Source organism: Arctopsyche grandis, chromosome 4, assembly GCF_051622035.1.
Source record: "Arctopsyche grandis isolate Sample6627 chromosome 4, ASM5162203v2, whole genome shotgun sequence".
Classification (NCBI taxonomy): Eukaryota; Metazoa; Arthropoda; class Insecta; order Trichoptera; family Hydropsychidae; genus Arctopsyche; species Arctopsyche grandis.
In genome coordinates, this window is record NC_135358.1 from 26,853,639 (window position 1) to 26,871,059 (window position 17,421).

General features: G+C 33.0%; 1 protein-coding gene across 3 annotated transcripts in view; it reads left to right on the forward strand.

Annotated features, from left to right (window-relative positions):
- LOC143910630 (uncharacterized) overlaps positions 1-16,487 on the forward strand; it is a 28,762-nt gene extending 12,275 nt beyond the window's left edge. For 2 of the 3 annotated variants that reach the window (XM_077429188.1, XM_077429189.1), the window contains exons 3-5: positions 10,140-10,215; positions 10,296-12,139; positions 16,136-16,333. In XM_077429188.1, the coding sequence (XP_077285314.1) occupies positions 10,140-10,215; positions 10,296-12,139; positions 16,136-16,274 (2,059 nt within the window). In that variant the 3' untranslated portion in view covers positions 16,275-16,333. Of the gene's footprint in view, positions 1-10,139; positions 10,216-10,295; positions 12,140-14,625; positions 14,687-16,135 lie in introns of all 3 variants that reach the window. The other variant, XM_077429190.1, reaches the window with a different exon arrangement.
- The last annotated feature ends 934 nt before the right edge of the window (positions 16,488-17,421 follow it).

A 17,421-nucleotide genomic window follows, 5' to 3' on the forward strand; every position in this document is an offset into this window, starting at 1 on the left:
GTATGTACATTCGATTCGAAATACGAGATTAATATACATACATTTGAGGGTTTATCCAAAAAGTAATGTATAAAAATATATATGCATACAAAAGTCTTAATAACACTTGAAGATCTAAGGATGTGTGCGAAATTCTGTTTCTTATTGGACAAAAGTGTGGTGGAATCTATTGTAATGCTTCAAGAGAAAAAGGAATTACAATCAAACAGAGTCCAATAAAATATGTGAATGTCAAAAGCGTTTGAAATTTATTACTTCAAGGTGAATAGTTATTTAATTTCGAATTTTTGAAGCGGTAGCATAATTCTGTTCGATGAAAAAATCCTGAATTGCAGCATAACGGTGATTGATTCTTGCACCATGATAACGTAAGAGCACCGCGTTGAATTTACATCATTTTTTTGAAAAAAAATGATGTAAATGCCCTCCTATTGGCTTGATCACCATATATATGACTTCTTGCTTTTGAAAAGAGAACTGAAAAGTTCGGAATTCAAAGCGATGGAAGCGCAAAGGGACATCAAGTTTCATGACGGGTTCCAGAATTTAGAGTATTTTGAAAGTTGGAAAATATGGTTATATATAACGTTGGGACTGTCGGGAAGGTGATGAAAAGAATAAAGTTTTATTAAACACATGATTTAAAAATCCGGTTGCTTTTCTGTACATATGTACAAAATTATGAAATATTTTATTTATTATACCGCATTGGCATTATCCAATGCGTTATTGTGGTCAAACATATTAGTTACATTAAATACGACCTCTGTGGTCAAATTTACATCATTTTATACAATTCGGAGTAATTCAAGATGCTGAAAATTTGAAATATGCGAAAAATGGGTACGGGTTGCCAGTTTATTGAAACCATTTGAATGAAAATTAGATAAATTGGCAAACTTTCATAGGAAACGATCGACCTGGAGTCACACATCCAAGGTCGGGCCAGCAGCGACTGGTAAAATTTGAACCCGTAACCAAATTGTTCGAATGCATTATATGCTAACTACTAGTCTATGCTGCTGATTTAATTTATAGTATCTATGAATTTATAGTAGTGATAAGCTTGCAATATATTGCTGCTTCTTTAAAAGATTTACATTGAAGAGTGTTATTTTGAATCTCATGAAATCATCATAATGGAATAATTGTATCTTAGCACATATTTAATTTTTTTTACAAATTGAAGCTTATTTATTATTTTATACATCAAATTCACCTCTGTCATATTAGCGGATCGATCAAATCAACCGCAACTGACGGTGTATGTATTTACGACACGAGGGAAGGGGGGGGGGGGTAAATTTAGCACCGCATTTCCATTTTACGACGCTCATCACAATTCAAACGACAAGATTAGCAATGTTAGCCGAAACTAACATACCTCTGGCTTTTACCGCCAGTCATAATGGACCCGCACCATGATTAACAATATCTCAAAGCTTAAGCGATCCATGATTGAAAATCAGCCTATCCCATACGTGGGTATCATTTATGTACATATATATATATATATATATATATCTACCGTTGTTAATTGTAGTGGAATATTGTTCGACACTCTGCATTCTAACGAACCCACCCTTAAATTTTCCACCCCCCCGAGATAATTACACGGTTGTTAAGCCGTTCCGGACACGTGTCAAAGGAAGTATTCGAAAGAGGACGTCACATATCGGGCGTCGGAAATTTTATTAAGGGGAACGGCAGAGTTGCCGGTCATGAACGGGTCAATTGCACGTCAGACCCGGCTCGTTGGCAATTGGCAGTTAGATAATTAAATGCAATCCGGCGAACTGCATCCCGGACCTGCAACTAACAAACGACTGCGAAAATTAAATATCTACAAATTTGTTCATGGATGAAAGTATTAATTTGTTCGAAAAAAGTGTTCTAATTTGTCTAGTTAAAGTATTGGATTTTAAAATTTTGAATTTTTGTTATGTGTAAGTTTAGTTGTTACTATCATGAATGAATGAAAGTCACACTTGAAAAATATTAAGCGATCTACAAAGTGTTCTAAAATTATTTTGATGATTTCATATTTTTTTCTTTAAAATACTATTTATTTTATAAGGGTTTCCAACGAAACTGTTTTCAAGAGAACATGTCCTCATTTTTTTGACAAAATTATTTTGATCTCCCTTTTTTAAAATATGCTCAAAATGATATCGATTAAATAAGCATTTAAGATTTTTTTATAATAAAATAAGTATTCATTGTTTAATTTAGAACGTTCGATTTGAATAGTTGAATAAGATTATTTAAAAACGTTATTTAAGTATCTATTAAGGATATTATAAGAAAATTTAAAAAAATTAAACCTGATTTGAAGGGCTGAAAATCAGACTGGTGCAAGTGACATTTTTAAAAAAATCTGGTTTAAGTGCTAAAATAATAGCATATATGAAATGCTATTATTTTAGCACTTAAACCAGCTTTTTTTTAAAAATGTCACTTGTACCAGTCTGGTTTTCAGCCCGTCAATTTTAACCTATATTTCTTTTTATATAATTCACGTTAAGCTATTTTGTAAAACAAAACGTTTCTTAGTATGTAACATTTTTCTATTGGTAAAGTGAAAGTAAATACTAGACCAGAAAATATGCAATGAGATTTCAAGAATGAATTATTAAAAATTATAAATTTAAGTTTGTATTAAACTGGCACTTGTTTTTATTAATACCTGAATTTTCTCATTACAAGGCTCTTCAATTTTTTCGTAAAATTTGAAAATACCGTATAATTTATAATGGTCACGAACCGCTAATGACTATTAAATGTGTTTAGGGGAAATAATTAAAAAAATTTCTCACAAATTCATTAAATAATTCAAAAAATAATTGGGTAAATAATAATAAAATAATTATAATTAATAAATAATTCAAAAAAATTAATTACTTTCATATGAGCTAAATTTAATATTATAATTACAAAATTAAGGGGGGCCCTATTTTCAAGCTTGAAACATGCCACTGAGTGCATTTCATATAAACAAAGTGCAAGTTTTCTAATAATTATTTTACAAATGTTGGTTTACTACATACATATAGTTTTTTCAAAAATTCATATAAGTGGTCCGTGGGATTTAAAATTATGATTTTAATGGTACGTGAGGCTGGCGATCGCTGTTCTAAATGATCATATGTTAAATTTTCAACTATTTCTTAATGTTGCGGCTTTATTGTGATCTTTTAATAAAATTAAATATTTTTGAAAAATTTTCTCTTTTTTTTTATTTACCTCTTCTTACTTACACTTATTTTCACTCCACCGTTGGCAACCCTAATGTAATAAATATATGTAGGCTAAATTGTTATATAAAAACGCGGAATGTACGTCCGTCCATGTGTCTATGCATATGAGAGTGTCGAGAAAATTGGGGAAAGCACCTCCTCTCCCAAGTGCATGAATGCTTGCACTAGGAGAATATTTATCAAATTTGAAGGACAACTAAAATTGAATGAAGAATAACCTTAAAATAATAATGAAAATTTAGTAATAAAGTTGCGTGTTGATATATTTTTTCGGTCTGTGCGGTCATGGAAAATTCTGCAGTTTTATATCGTCCACAATGAATTCTTTATATATGTCCGCAAATAGGAACTTACTAATCGCAATTTTAACGAGTGTGTGCCAAGTTTTTCCTTTATTCCTAATGTTTATTTTGAGATTTCTCCTTGTTTAAGCAAAGCGCGTTGGTGGGATCTGTGGAAAAACAGTACGAACGTGCTTCACAATTCTGCCAAATAGATCTACGTAGATTTGAACTTTAACCTTCATTTCTAGAATTTCAAAGTTCGAATAACCTTTTCAATACGTTATTTCGCCAAATGGCAATTAGCATCAAACGATGGTCGACCTCTGACACTTAATTGCGCTGGCTATTTAATATGTAACGGAATTCTGAAATAAAATATACGTATATAAAGTAAATGTGTATCAATAACAAGCTTAGATTCCAATCAAAGCTAAGACGAGTTATTTTTAACGAGAACATTTAAGAGTGATTTTTCAAAGCTTCGCTCATGGCGAACTTTTCAGAATTTCCTTATTTATCAAACAAAATTTATTCCCTTTTAAATTCTATTTGGTTTAAAATTATAATAGGTAAAATATTGCTGCCAAAATTTCTGCTAAAACTACCGAGTCAAAATACATAAAGATATTTTAGTGACAAATTTTGTATTTCAATATTATAAAATTAAGTAACGGAATTTTATGTATTTCATTAAAATAAATTTATGCTCATATTTAAACTGCAGACATCAAACGAAATTTCATTAAATTCATCGCTTATAACACATGTACATATATCCATTTATGCAATCAAGGACTGAACATGGTTGATGACAAGCACTTAATATTTTTTTTAGCGTTTCGATTTCTTTTAGGGACGTGTCAAAAATAAAAACAAAAACAAAATTTAGCATTGAACCTGTGCGACCTTAGTAGAGAGAGCATAATAGCGAAGGGAACTGTCATTGAGAATGAGTGCCAAATGATTTTCGCTTGTTTTCATCGGAAAATCTCCTGGAAATTTTCCAATTTAACACATATCGTTAAGCCATCCTCAGAATACGCTAATTTCTAAGTCTAAAAATACACTCACACACACACACATATAATTCGATATAAAACTACTTATGTATGTACATATATTTTAGTTGAACACTACGCGTATTCATTTCGATCCCCGACGACCGGGGAAGTATCGCTTTAATTAGAATAGCAGGTGCGTGGATGAATCGTTTATTACCTGAGCGCATAATTCAAGCTTATTTTATTACATAATACCGTTATGAATGTTTTAAGGATGAAGGGTCTCCATCCGTAGTCCCGGCTCGACTAAACACAATATTTATCATCGCGTCACTTTGCACGCGAAAAGCTAAATAGCTCATTAAAATGGAAAACCCTCGAGAAATTCATCTCGTATAAAAATCCACCGTGCATGAACTATATATGTACTTCGTTCAAGTGTCAAAAAAAGATCTTTGCGAAAAAATTTTTTTTTTGGATTCGATGTGCAACGATGGTATTCATCCAAAACAATGACGTTATCATGAACTGCTTCAAAAGAAATCGCACATTTGTAATATTTACATCTCTGCGGGATTTGTAGTTTTTTTCGCGTACGAAAAACGACGCTTGTTTGTACGTTCTATGAGTCAAAAGTGTAGAAAAAATATGTTATATTTTGTCTAAGAGAAATATGACTTTGACGCTGGTGTTTATATATTTCAGCGGCGAAAAAATCCAGACTAAATTTATTTATGGAAGGTTTTAATGCGTTTCGCGGAGAAAGTTTCAAAACATTTATTCTGCACGCTAATAAAAATCGGATGACTCACGCGAATCACGTTTTCAACAGACGAGACGCTAATATTTCAATTACACTTCAAACAAAAATCGAACAATCGTTAGAGGAAAAGAAGTATTGTCCGGCTGTATTTGTTGATGTCTCGTAGGCTTTCGGCAGGGTATGGCACGAATGACTTATCTACAAAATCAGCAAGTCGTTACCTGGACATTATTTTAATCATACTTATCTAGACGCAAATTCAGAATCACTCATGATGAGGCATATCCTGACTTTTTCACAGCCACTGCAGGAGTACCGCAGGGAAGCGTGATAGGACCTATCCTGTACCTAATATACAATGCTGATATCCCAACAAGAAAAGATACATTTGTTGGGACATTTGCCGATGACACAGTCATTATGTCTTCGCGCGAGTCGCAAGCGGAGGCGGTTGAACGCTTGAAGCGTGCACTAGACAAAATCAAAAAATGGACCAAGAATTGGGAGACAAAACTGAATGAGCTCAAATCAATTCAAGTGACATTTACATTGCGACGAAATGATATCAACCTTCAGACTTTCATTAACGGGGTACAGATTCCACAAGCTAATTCAGAAAAATATTTAGGACTGCATCTCGACTCAAGGCTTACATGGAGGCATCATATCAAGAAAAAAATAGAGCATATTCTAATCAAACTGAAAGAGAGAGAGAGAGATGTACTGGCTAATAGAATGACACTCCAAATTAAACCTGCACTGCAAAAGAATAATATACCAGGCCATTATAGTACAAGACCAGAAGAACAGCGATATCATTGGTGATGATTTATCGGGAATTGATAAGATCGCACTAAAGAAAAGAGAGAAAAAAAACTTTTTAAACAATTCAAATTTTCCAAATATAATTTAATTTATTTAAAATGAATTATTTACATATTGGTTTTTTGTGAACCTTTCTTTGTGAATATATATATATATATATATATATATATATATATATATATATATATATATATATATATATATATATATATATATAATGCTTATATACAAGAATATATATACATAATACATATAATGCTTCCATCACCTGCGGTTTTACAAGATGAATCTCAAAATTAGTATGTCAAAACATATTTATTTTCACATTTTCTTCAGCGTGCAAATAATAGGAATCCCAAACAATATTTTACGTCCCTTTTCGGCGACTTATTTTTTATGCGCCCTTATAAAAAAAAAGAGGACGTATAAATTTTCGCGCATGAATCTCCAAAGACAAAGCACAGTGCGCGCACTTAACGACAAGGCGATCAAATATTTTACTGTTATGAAAATTTCAGTGCATTTAAAGTTTTCATCGTCACACGTTTGATAGCCGATAAAGCCTCCACGGAGCACGTTAGACATTTTTAATATGCACAACATTATCAAATTTATAACGTGCAATAGAATATAATAGACGCCGCGGTACATTCATTTTTTGTGTCATCGAACATTTCGCTTAATCACACTTTCTATTCGAGATGCGAATTCGCAACAGTTTTTGGCCCCAGTTCAAAATTTTGCACACACACACGTATAAACCAAGTAATTATTACACAATGACTGTATCAGATTTGTTTGAAGCGTCACGACGGTGAATCAGCCGTGATGCATTCGCGTGCACAATATGCATTATATGTATAAATATATATACATATATATTATAATAATCAATCATGTGCAGTGTGCACGGGCCGCATTGTACCGACGGGAGCCTAAATAATTAGATCAGTGAAATCGAACGGGTGCATGCAAATGCACCGACGGTTGTCAATCGGAAAATGATTAATGATGCGTCCAAAACCCATAGCTCCAGTTAAATAATTACGACTATTTGACGGATTCCGTATCCGAAAGTGATCTTCTTACACGGTTCGGAAGGCACTTTCTACGCTAAATAGGACGAAATTGCAATTGCCCAACTAGGTGTGTCTCGAAATAGCAACCTAGAGGCTGAGTGGTAACAGATAGCGTCACTTAATGACGTCCAATTACTAACGACGCGAGATTACCATTTCGGCGAATGCTCAATTACCAAAACTGTAGGTTTATATGTATATAGTGTTTTAGAGTGCAGTATGTATAATACTGCACTCTCAGATTAATTAAAGCCTCGCTTTTGCTATACGTCAATTGCAGCGGTTCGAGCGAGTGCAACAAACATTCTACATTATATAGCGTGAAAATGACGTACTAATTGGAAAGAGGGTTGGCTGTAGGAAAATGCCGACGTATGTCGCGGGCACCGGAAAAGCGCCGGAAATCGCGAACCAACTTTTCTCGTTATCGAGGAAAATATTGCCAACACATATTGTTCATATTGAGTATGTGTATATAATACTTTTTGAAGCGCTTTAAACATAATATTATTTCAGGGGAATTTTGAACGAAAAAGCGCAGTGCAGTCTGTGTTTAAATTGTAATGCATTTTTGTATTAACTTGTTGAAAACTACCTTTCAATGTTAAATATGTACATTGGTTCAGCGATGAAACTGGAAATTTTCAAAGGGATGGGGGGGGGAAGGTGATATTTTGGATAAAATATTTAATAAATACAATACAAATTTTATATGTTCATATGTACATACATATACTTACAGGATGGGTCAACTCTCATAATAAATGTTGAGGTGTCAATAATTTTTTTTATTAATAAAACAATTTCAAACTTTTATACATATAATATCATAAATTGTATGTATAATTATAATACTATAATTATTAGCCGTTATAATTGATACTGCCATAAGTCTACTTTTCTGAATTTCGAGAAATAATAATAATAATCACTTTTATACCAGCCGTTAGGGAGAATAGTGCGATTTCCATCGTCCATATAATTAATATATGTATACATATGTAGATAATACATAATATTAATTTTAAATGACGAAACAAACAAATATAATACAATGGTATAATAATAATGACAACACAATACATACATATATGCAGTGGTGTAGTGCTAAATAAAAAAGAACCAGGTCGATGTTTTTATGACCCCCTCCCCCCCACTTTTTTCCTTACTAAAAAAAAAATTGTATCCTAATATTGGTAGTTCTAATATTTATAAAGAAAGTCAAATAATAATTAACAAATATTCTTACTTGTTGAAATTATGATGTATTTTTTTTTATATTTTATAAAAACTTCAAATTTATCTGGTTTTTATCTAGCTGAATGTATGTATTCATTGGTAACTAGTGCACGTTGGAAATATTTTTATTTTAAATAATACGGTCAAATTTATCATTTTATTACTGATCAAATAGAAAATATGCAATACCAATTTGAAAACAAAGCATAATAAAGTAGGAAATTATTGTTTTTTTTTAAATTTATTTGCAAATATAAGTGCCAGTTAGTATTAAATTTAGTAGTACAAAAAATGGTACATCACATGATTCAAAGAGGATCATTTCAATTCGCGATATTGCGGGAGTATGAGTGGCGGAAGCATTTCGCCGAGCAGATGTTTGAATTTGCAGTTTGAAGTAATTGAAAGCGATTTGGGGTCCGTCATCACGTCTTAAGAATGTTAGTGTAAACATTCACGCAATTCGTGAGACTATTTCTGGAGAATGACCTCCAACAACTGAACTTGGCTGCAACGAAGTCAGATTTTATTATTACTATTATACTACATTCCACTCTTCAGTCGAATTTCAGTAGATAGACAAGATTTAGGTACTTTGATAATATAATTTTAATAGAAAATTTGCAGCATATTAAACTCACTATCTATAACAGCAATCGGGACAGAACAGATTCGATTATAACGAGCACCCCCGATTGTCATAATTATGGGCACATTTTTGAAGCATCGATTGTTGTACAGTGTACTTTCGATTATCTGGGCTAATGCTGGGGAGTACGGAACCGGATGATTGAAAAACACGGATAATCCGAACTATCAATTTTTAACAGCGTTTCTATTGTTTGAGTGAGCTTTGTTTGTGAGTAAGTGTTTGAGTGACCATATAGACGATATCTGCATTACTCATTGCATTGAAATCCCAGATGATTTGAATTGCGATGAAACCACTCCTCAATGTTTTCTCGATTCAACTGTTTCGATTTATTTAAAATTTTTCATTAATATCCACATTTCCGATTTATTACTGCATGTCTTCACAATCCGAAAAATCGATTTTCACGTTAGGAAGAATCTTTCTCCATGATCAAAACAGTGTTATTGGTTTTAAACAGTGTTATTTTTTTTTTATCAAAATCTTAAGATTTTGATATTCAGTGTATAGCATCCAGTATACTCATTTTTATCAAGTCATCATCTTCCTCAGCAAAAGTTTAGAGAGGATCAGAACGGTAAAGCTGTTTCATTGATGATATGACACCTTGGTCCATAGGTTGAATTAGGCGGTACAAATTTAGCTGTCATAAGACTAAAAATCTTTTTTTTTGCGTATTTGTAAGAAATTCTGTATAATTGAATGCAAATGTAATTAAATAAATAACCAAACATCTAACGAAAAAATCCAACTGGTCATTTAATGTTCCACACATGTATTCTAATGATTCTACGTACACTCTTTACATTCCTAAAGATATTACTTCAGCCGTATTATGTATGTAGGTTCGATCGATCAATTTATACTCCGCTTCAATTGCAAATTAATTTCAGGACTGTTTGATTAGTTATTGTGGCAAATTTCTACTGTCATCATTCAGCCAAATTTCACATAAAAATTTTTCAACATTTAGTTTTAATATGTAATGCTAGAAAATGTATCAAATCGTAAATAATGCCTGTTACTCTTTTAATTTCAGCCAAGGCGCTCCTCCACCACCTCCGCCAATGTTACACACTGGAAGAATTCCAAGTTTCAAAAATAGTCACGGAGAGGTAAATACATCAAACATTATGACTCAAACACGTTTGGTTTGCTTTATAACATTTTGAAATGTTTTAATTTATTTTTCCAGAATTTTCAAAACCGATGCGCTGTCGAACCACCAGCGTGCGTGCAAAACGCCATGATGACTAAAGATAAGAAACCTTTTACATACACACCGGGAGGGTTAGATCTGTCTCAGATCAAAACGCCAAGCATGGCCAGGCGTCTCAATAAACAACAGCAACAAATGGAGGACGGTGATATTCCAAATTATCAACAGAGATCAGGAGGAGTTAATGGTGGGCCACCGGCACCACCTCCTCCGCCTCCACCCCCTCAATTAGTCATAAACGTGTCTAAATCTCCAAAGCTCGTCGCAGAGGGTGAAAGACCCGAGATCGTTATACCGGACAATCCTATTGGAATGTTGCGAAAGACTCACAGTCCTTATCATTGGGAATCGGAGCAAGCAGACCGGCTGAAACAAGACGGAGTGCCCAAATTCGTAGACCAAGCTCAACAGAAAGTACAACAACCGAGACAATTCTCTCAACAGCCTCCTCAACAAACCTTTCCCAATAATGCTCAATCACAAAACACTCAACAGCAACATAACAAATCGCCCTCAACGAGTCCGATTTGGAAACCGGAACCAAAATATCCGAACAGCCCGCCTCAAAATAATACGCCGACACCCCCAGCTCAAACTAAGGATATGCTGCAAAGACAAGACTCTCAATTCAACCTCAGTCCATCACCATGGAATAGGGAGCCGCCATTTTCGAACTCATCTAGCAGACAAGGATTCTCTCCAAGCGTTGATACTCAAAGTAGCAATCAATCAGTGCCATCAATGTCAAATCCGACGAGTCCTTGGAGACAGGAAGTGGTGGAATCACCAGCTAGAGGCTCTCCATATCAAAACTCGATTAATCAAAGCCAGAGAAACTCTCCAAGAGTTGAAGCATATTCTCCGAGAGTTGAAATGTGCTCTCCACAGCAACAACCCAGAAGTGCAATGTCCCCGGCACAAGCGGCAAGATCACCGTATCAAGAGCAACAAAACAGTCAACCAATATTTAATAACGTGAATCGTCCTGTTCAAAGTCCAGAAATAATTCAGAGAACAACCCCACAACCACAACAAAATGCAGCACCTTGGAGACAAGAGCCAAGAGTTCAAATGGTACAGCAGGATCCATATGCTCAACAACAACAACAACAACTGATTAATCAGAATTACGTCCAATCTCCTACAAACTTAGATAATCCCGAGGTTCGCTATCAGACTCACATGACGATACCAGTGATGCCTAGAAAGCCAAAGAATGAAATTCAAAATAATGTAAGCGCTACTCCAGAAATACCGTTCAGTCCAAAAATTGTGGAGACACCAAAAGCGAGTTTACCTTGGATTAAAGATGACAGTAAATCTGCTCAACAGCCTCCATGGTGTGTTCGAGCTCAAGAGAGTCCCAGAGTTGCCGAAAGAGAAACGGAATCTCCGGTGCAACCACCATGGTCTAATCCTCCACAAAACAATACCATCAATCGCCAGATGAGTCAAAAGCAAGACTTGCCCGGAAGAGTCATACCGATTCAAATGGAAGTCTCCAAGAACGAGATAGTTCAAAACAGTGGATTCGGACAGCCACAGATGAATCCAAATCATCACAGAGGAGGACAGCAACAGCCACAATTGCGAATCATAATAGATATGAACCAACAGGGAAATCAGCAGAGTGCTCCGAAAGGAAACCAACAATCGCAACAACAGATAATGCGAGTGTTGCAACCGCAGATAATGATGATGGAAAATAACAGCAAGCCGCAAATGACGAGTCCTCCCCCGTCCAACTCTGCGCAACAACCCAAAACTAGGATTATCCCGATTCAAATGGAGCCGTCCAGTCCTGGTGTATCATCTCCTAGGTATATTAATATACGAATCAAAATATAATTATATTCCTCAAATAGTAGGTGAAGCTCGCGTGCTTCATGATTTCAGAGAATAACTCGTGTCGAGTTTCAGCTCAATACTATTTATAAGAAGAGCGAAAGTGGAACGTTCGCGATGCAAGCTTCGTCAATTGGTTACGAAATTTGCAGTATTTTTAAATGCCGTGTTATTGCGAAATGAAAGTGCCGGCTCAAGGATGTTATGTGAAAGAATGGAAGTTCGGAGTGCCGAATTATAGGGGGTCCGAATTATCAACATTGTTTGGCCTTCTAAATTGTTTGGTCTATACAATTTCTCGTACTGACAATGAATAATCACTTTGCTTTCGATAGTGAAAGTGTAAAAATAGTCTCAAGGCTAATAATTAATACAACGAATGATCAAAATCTGAATCAATCTGCGCTACTTATCATTAATGAGTTCGAAAAATGGTATTTTTTATAGTCTCTAATAATTCAATTTGTTTATATGACTATCGCATAAAATATAATTTTTAAGAATTGTATCGTATTACGAATCTTTTTATGTAATCTTTTTTATATTCATTGAAAATCAATGATTTGCAAAAAAATTTAAATTTGATTTCTCAAACGCATACGGTTATTTTTGAATCATATGTTATTTTATTTTCTATATTAGGAATTTTACTGGATATGTCGTAGATGTTTTTTTAATCCATACAAAAAGGGCACCATGTTTAACTTTCATACCTATATTTGATTCGTACGAATGACTATTTGTGAATAACACGTCTGAGTTCCTATCATATGTATGTCTCGTATTATTTTTTATGTGAATTTCCGAATATGCATCGTCGATAATGATGCGTATTGAAGGAAAAATTTTCAATTGCGGAAAATGCGTGGAATGTGCTCGTTTTTTACCGTGTGTTTGACTGTTATGTATTGTTTGTCGGTGATGGGTGGAAAGAAGGAGGTAACCACAAAGGCACTTTTTGTTTGTAACCCCTAAAAAAAAAAACAAAAACACATTGCCCTCTTTTTATCGCTATTCCACCACCCACGACCCACTATGCGCTATGGGACGGATTAATGATCTACGTGGCATATTGTATTTTGTATGTTTTTTCAACATCTTGTTTTTTTAGATTTTACATACATATGTATATGTACATACATATGGTGAAGTTAATTGACATTTAATAAATGATTTATATTTTAGCAAGAATATCAAATACCGTATAAGAATACAATAGTAATCAGCATACGTACATGTATACATTTCTGCGAATTTATGTATCCAACAATAAGGCAGGTAGTAGATAAAAATTTGAATTGAAAAATATGTTTGGTGATAGATTGAATGCGGAACCATTGCTATGGTGGCTGTGTTCAATATAGAATTATGTACATACATATGTATGTAATATCAAAACATCGCAATTATAAAAATACTTTTTTCATATTTTTAATATACATACACATATGTATGAGCCGTTATATTTGAAAGTGGCGGAAGTCCACTTTTCAATGTCAAAAACATTATTTCAGTTTGATTAAATTTATTGCGAGATATTTCTAGGAATTAAGAATAGTGGACAATTTCAAATATATGTTAAAAAAAAAAATTATGTTATAATCAGCTCATGTTAAAAAAATATTTTTACACTTGCGATGTATTATTGAAAATATAAGTCATGATAAAATTCATTTTATTGAAATATTATACATACATATTTATGTATATACAGGACTTTCAGATATATCTATTTTTACTGTAAAACGTACATATGGGTAAAAAAAAAAGCAAAACTATTGAGTCAAAACTCAGCAAATGTGAACAAGTTTCAATCTCCAGCAGTTGTTTTGTTGCAAAAAAAACTCAGATCAAATGACCGCGTAAAGGCTCGTTTATATTATCCGGCACTGAACGTAAACAGCTCGGCCCAACACAGCACAGACAAGTTCTGTTCATACTATAGGTATACAGCACTGCTCGTTTTCGGTACGGCAAGGCAAAATTGACTTACATATAAGTTACAGAGCGTGACGATATGGTTCAATATTGCTTGCGTCGTATTGTCGAGTCAACTTTGTCACAATGTGACGTTTCCGAAAATATTCATATGGTAGCATTTTCGTAAATATAACATCGCGTCATGCATCTTATACATTTTGGTGAAATGCACTGCTGTATAATATGATGGAACTTGAATGGAATGATTCTATATATAATGTACTACAGAATATTTTTGTATTGTTGTTTACGTGCAGCTGCCGAGCTGTGCATTTTACAAACCTTTACAAAAACCGACTTTGAAATGAAGATGAATTATTTGAATACGGTCTCATTATTTGCCGCGTAGAGTTTTATTCGATCCCATAGTGTCACTCGAACTCGGAAAGCATTTCTATTTAGCCACCTACCCCTAGGTTTGATCAACTACCCCTCTACCTAGCACCCCCTAATGAAATGTGTGTTTTTGGTCTCTTTGCAGCAGGCACAATTGATGGGTGTTGGCTGACGCGTTGGTGCCCTGGGGCCCCGAACCGTGCGAGGTCTCTAATTTGCTGCAGAATGCAACTCTTGCGAACTTTTGTAGTGCATAATTTCGCAGGAGAGCTGTGCCATACACAGAGATATGTACACGCTAGTAGTGGTGTTGTCGAGTAATTCGAGAGTACTATCCCTACGATGTGCTCTTTACCTCTTCCACCATCACCCCTGTACATCCGGTTTAATATATCTCTGTGTGTGAGTACGTTTCAGATGCGAGCTTTGAAGGTTTGTCGAAGGTGGATGTAATTTACGTGTGTGGATATCAGATATTCTACAACGTTGGAAATTAAAAACTTCAGGGAAAGTCTCGCCGGATAATATCTACTTTTCTTAATTCGGAAAACTTCATAGCAATTTGTTTATATAAATATTTAATGAAAGTACATACATATTATATGTATATGGCTATGATATTATATAATGTATTTTATTGTAACTTAATTTAAATTATTTTAATTTGATTTTTTGTTAAAAAGCGTGGGAATTAGTACACATGGGTCATAAAAGCTAAAATGATCGTAAAATTGTAGTGTCTCCGTCCAAAAATGAACTTGAAATGATATCGAAATTCTAAAATATGTAGCTGAAATATAGACCATTTTTAGTTATATAATTAGTTTTTTTAGAAGGTTTCCTTTGATAACTTTAATATACAATTTCCTGTGCTTCCAAAACGATCGATTTATCTCTATTTGATCTATTTGACGCAAAATGTCATTTATTCATGTTTATATATTTGTTTTTATGCAGTTTTAAAACACGGTTTAACAACGTTTTGCGTATTATTCAAATTTTTGCGAAGATAATGTGTAAAAAGTTCGTAAAATTTACTTTGAAAAATGTTCAATTTTAATTTATCTTTCTCGATGTTCCTTAAACGCGTTCTGGATATTTCATATCGTGCACAGTAAAAATGGAACGTGAATGAAAAACTTTAGTATCGAATAAGTTATATGTCTTTCAATTTGAATAGTGAGTGCGTTGAAGCAATTCCACTTCCATCTTCGACCAATCTTCAAGATATAGGTAAAAGCTCGCATGCTCTCATGAAAAGCTTTCACATGAATAAGCGAAGTAACAAAATTTTAGTACGAAGCCGCATATATATTACTTGCACACAAAAAAAAAATGTAAAATACTACAATGCTTAGAAAAAGCTTTCGTGCGATTGTAACTAGCTTACAATTAGAGTCGTTTTCCAACAAACAAAGGGAACAATAAAAGTTCTCATGATTTACACTACATTTTAGCAAAAGAGTCAACTTGAGCTTTGATATATCCATACTAACCTAAAGTGAATTTGCATGTATTTTTGTTTATTAAAAACATTTTCTTTGAAGAAATTTATGTTTCCATTGCATGTTTGTATGTATGATTTGTCAAATGCATAATTAACAATTTGAATTTTTAATATACGTAGATTTTAATTTAAAATATTAATTTTTCAGAGTGTTGTACCATTCGATAAGTCAAGATGGATTTCCGAGGCAATCCAGGTCTTTCAGGGTTTTACAAACCATAACTGGCACACAAGAAGAAGAATCAATGAACGATATGGAAATGAACCATGGATTTTCAGACTTGTAATAATATACATACATTATTCGATGCCTTTAACATTATAATTAAAATAAGATAAAAAGTGCGCGCTTACTCGAAATTCTTAAATGATTTTCTTTTAATTCTAATTTTTTTTTGCTTTTTAATTATGTTGTACTTAAATATTTGTAATTAAAATATAAACTGAATATATTGTGTCATGTTTTAAATAAAATTAGATTCTCAAATTGTTATATTAGCAAAAGAGTTAGAAATCTGTTTTATTATAATATTAAAAAATATATATTACCGATATACACGTAAATAACATATTTTCATACATATTGTACATACGTGTATCAATAATACTTATAATATATTTATTTTTTTAAATCATATTATTCACCTATATAAATATTATTAGTTTTAAGTGTTTGAGTGTTATTTAATAAAAATATAATATATAATTATGAATATTATACTAATATAAAATAAAGGATGTGAATATCTAGTCATATGATTTTATAATAAAATGAAAATGTTCAGGCAAAATGCATGTTTTATTATTAAATTATTCAAATTCAAATATTCTTATACGATAATGAGATTCAAAGTGTAGTGTAGTTATCTATAATATACATTCATATATATTTACATGTAAGCCCAAATGCTATTAAATTATATATTTATAATGAACGTTTATATATTATAATATATTTTTTTCGAAATAGATTTATAATAAATGTTTATGTCTACATGTCTACATTATATATTTATATATTACGTTATATTTTGAAATGTATAAATTATGTTTTCAATGAGACGTGCTTTTCATTTTAGTATAGTTTTCTTCGTAGAGATGGCGCGAATTCACAAAAGTTTTCTCAAATTAATTCAATAAGTATGCAAATTGAAAAATAATATTACGTGACGTACTTTATAACTCGCTAAAACAAATCGCGATGAAGATATATAGCGACATGTTTATTTTGCTACAATGAACATAATTATCAATGTAATAGTAATATATTTTCACCTTATAAGATAAGAGTAACAAGCGTCACGCGAACTTCCAAGGTTTTCCACTTAACAAATAACCGAACTGTTTAAATAATATTAATCATTCGGCGTGTAAGAATTCGCATTTACATTTATACGACCCGAGGAAATTTATCAAATTAATACCTACTATTAA